General features: G+C 20.8%; 2 protein-coding genes across 2 annotated transcripts in view; one reads left to right on the top strand and one right to left on the bottom strand. All coding sequences in view use genetic code 6, as the record gives it.

Annotated features, from left to right (window-relative positions):
- Positions 1 to 644, top strand: part of TTHERM_01238400 (hypothetical protein) — a gene marked incomplete at its 3' end in the record, with an annotated part of 1478 nt that extends 834 nt beyond the window's left edge. Inside the window, exon 2 of the mRNA XM_972201.3 lies at positions 30 to 644. Within this exon, the coding sequence (XP_977294.3) occupies positions 30 to 644 (615 nt within the window). The remainder of the gene's footprint in view (positions 1 to 29) is intronic.
- A 1032-nt stretch (positions 645 to 1676) lies between these two features.
- TTHERM_01239400 (hypothetical protein) lies at positions 1677 to 1982 on the bottom strand (the record flags this gene model as incomplete). The annotated part of the gene is made up of 1 exon (XM_972202.1): positions 1677 to 1982. The coding sequence occupies one exon, from the start codon at positions 1980 to 1982 to the stop codon at positions 1677 to 1679; it is 306 nt and encodes a 101-aa protein (XP_977295.1).
- Positions 1983 to 3840: the final 1858 nt, after the last annotated feature.

A 3840-nucleotide genomic window follows, 5' to 3' on the forward strand; every position in this document is an offset into this window, starting at 1 on the left:
CCTTTTAAATTTTGGCATCACAATCAAAGGCTCAAAAGCAAAGCTTCTCCTAACTACCATAAAACAACTGCAAGTCAGAGTATTAAGATTAGATTAATTTGTATTTGCAAAAAGGATAATCTTAGTAAATTTTAGACCAACTATGTGAAACTCGCAACTAATCCTGGAGCGTCAGCACCAAAGCATCTGAGTCCCAAGAAGAAATAATCAAGTAAAAGCAAGAGGAAGAAGACCAAAGAATCTTAAATGAAGAGTCAGAAGACGACGAAGACGATGATGATGAAGAGGACATAGACATCTTATTGCTCAAGATTCAACTCATACAAAAGTTTTAGTAATAAATGAATATTCTCTAATAGCAATAACAACAACAACAACAATAATAACAAAACTTCTAATATCAAAAATAACAATAAAATAACTATTAATTTTCTTATGCTCAGCAATGTTAAAACTAAATGTAAATAGAATAAACCAATATTTCCTCATAAAAAGCCTGCTAAAATATTTACAACTAAAGTGCTATCAACTCAAGTGAATGTATTGACCATGAAATGTATCTTAATAAATACGCATTAAGTCAGCAAGATGATGACAGTGAATTTTCAAGTGTTAAAAAATATCCCAGCTTCATAGATTTTTGAAGTTTCTTCGAAGAAAAGCTAATCCTAAAATGAAAAAAACTAACAAGATATAATAATAACAATCATATAAATAAATAAATATTCAGTAACAAACTCTAAAAATAATTACCAATTAATAAATATATCAATCTATCAATAATCAAAATCTAACCTAATAGTTTATTATTTTAAATTTTTCTAAAACATATTAAAAGAAATGCAATAATTACTTACTATTAATTAATTTCAATTATTTATATATCTATCTATCTATCTATCTTATCCAATAATTACTTCAAAATATATTATAAAAATAAATAAATCTTTGCAATATTTGTTTGTTTGTATTTATTTCTATTTTTCTTATGCCTGCCTATAAACCAATTATATTTAAAATTACCGCAACATTAAACTTAAATTTTCATATATTTTCAATTAATTACTCTTCATAAGTTTTTCACTCTTCTTAGTATTCTGCTTTTATTTTTTTATTACTTGTTTGATCATATTAGATTTTTTGAGTGTTTTTTTGTTTGTTTGTTTGGATCTTCAAATATTGCAAATCTAATTATTAAATAAGGAAATATTTAAATATACTGCCAAATCAAAAATTATCTTTTGTCTACGCATTATGTTGAATTAATCTTAATACAGAAAAAAGAAAGAAAATTGAAGGAAGAAAAATATAGTGCAGTAATAAATATGAATGTTATATTAATTAGTTATATGAAAATTATAGGCAAATTTATTTAATTTTCATGTAATATTTGGTCTATTCATTAAATGAAAAACAAAGAGATAAAAATCAATTGATCTATGCATGGATCTATTATTTGATAAATTTACCCAGTTAACTAGATTTCAAATTATCAAAACACAATAACAATTTTGAAGCATTGAATAAAATTAGAGGAGACGCAAAAAATCTAATAATTACTTAGAGTTTGAAGTATAAAAAGGAAGTTTCGAGAAACAAATAAGTAGACCTGATTAAATATAATAATAATTATCCAAAAAACATCTGTTAACGAGTTACAACTAATTTTTCTTAATTCAAAGTATTTCTTATTCGTAGCTTATACCTACCCCCATTTTCGCATTCATTAAACTGTTTCTATAATTTTCTTAAATTTAAATTTTTTATATTTTGGCATACTCATTTCTCAGCTTTAACTAATTAATTGCTCTCTCACTATCACTTTGATACTTAATACTACTTTTCTCTAGCAAAATCTTAGCATTTGTAAATGGTCCCTATCCTTCAAAGCTAAATATCAACAGATCTTCATGAGGCGAGATTGTAATTATAAGCAAGTGAATATTATCTTTGTATTTGTTTAAACTCAAACAAACATCCATAAATATTATTAAAAAGAAAGAAGGAAGGAATTAATAACTATTTAATTATTAAAAGGCTTCTTAACAATTTTTTATTTTCTTATCTATTCTTGAAATGAATAGTTTTTAGAAGATATTTTCAATCCTTGTAAAGCTACATTGTTTCTTTTTATACCCTAAACTTTTTATAAAAATTGGTTAAAGATAGTCTACATTTATATTTGATAGAATTGATCTGACTTACTTATAATTAAAGTATCATCTGTAACAATTTTTTTAAAACAAGGGCTTCTAAAAAGATCTCGAAAAGTAGAATATAATTTGAAAATTAGAATAATAATCAATAGACCAGACAATACAACTAATTAAATACTAATAATTATTCTTATCTAATTAAAATTGTACATGTAAAATTTTACTCTTAACAAATTACATTTATATTATCACTTTTCAAAAGTACTAGAGCATTTTTGTCTCTGCTAAAATACTTATTATTTATCTTCATACATAAAATACTTTATGAAAGTATTCTTTTTGTTAGAATTGTTATATATTTTAACATTTGCTAAGGATTATTTTTGTCAACAAGTTATATTTATTTAGTAGTATCAAATTCCAATGATAAAATTTATGGTTGATATTAAAAAGTAAGTCAAACAAAAAAACAAGTAATCTTAAAATTTATTTTAATTCTTTAAAAAAATAGAAGATAAAAATACATTTTAATTTAAAACTAAAGCTAAAAATAGCGAGTTTTTAAAAATTAAATATATTATATTTCAATAAAATAGGTATTTTTCTATCAAAACTATTTGTCATATTATAGTTTAAACAGATTTCTATTTCTCATAAAAAAATTTGATAAAATTGATATGTAAAGAAGCAAGTTATTATTCTAAAAGCGCTTACTTAAATTATTCTTTTATAAAAATATTTTTATAATGAATCTTGCTTTTAATAAATAACAGTTTTAAATGAGTATTCTTTCAAATCATTTTCGATTAATTTTTTAAAGCATATTTTACAATAATGAAATATATTTTAGATAATAAAATAAGCAAATTTATTTCCAAAATCTACAAAATACATGCTAATTTATATATATTTTATTATTTATCTTAAAAATTATTCATTAAAATTTTTTCTTTTTAAATATAAATATTTTTTACATTTAAAAATGGCTTTATCATTATTCATTTTATATTAGAAAACAACACATTTGATGATTAATTAATATTAAACTTATATTTTTATATTATTTATTGGATAAATTCAAATGTATGATAAATTTATTTACTTTTTAACTTAAATGAATATCTTTTATTTGAATTCGAAATATTAAACAATAACATAAGATTCTTTTAATTTAATTAATGCTTTCTTGTCTTCAAATTATTATTCAGAAAATATTTTTTTTAAAATATAAAAATTTGAAATAACTTAAAGGATATTTTTGGTTTTTGATAAAATTTAATTTTTATAAAAAATAATTTTATATTTTTAAATTCCAATAATAGCATAAATTAATATAAGCTTAACAAGTGATTTACAAGTATTATTCACACACACACGATGACTCTAATTCCTATTTTTCTTTTTTATATTAAAATGAAAATAAGATATTATTTAATAAAATTTGCTTTGATGTAAAAATTTAATTTAAAAAAAATAATTTTATATTTTTAAATTCCAATAATAGCATAAATTAATATAAGCTTAACAAGTGTTTTGCAAATATTATTCACATGCACACACTGATTCTACTAATTATTTCTAATTTTCTTTATATTTAAATGAAAATAAGATATTATTTAATCATCTTTGCATTGATTTTATTTTGTGTTCGCTATTGTTTTATTAATTAAAAATTAAAATTTTC

This window comes from Tetrahymena thermophila, assembly GCF_000189635.1.
Source record: "Tetrahymena thermophila SB210 genomic scaffold scf_8254816, whole genome shotgun sequence".
Classification (NCBI taxonomy): Eukaryota; Ciliophora; class Oligohymenophorea; order Hymenostomatida; family Tetrahymenidae; genus Tetrahymena; species Tetrahymena thermophila.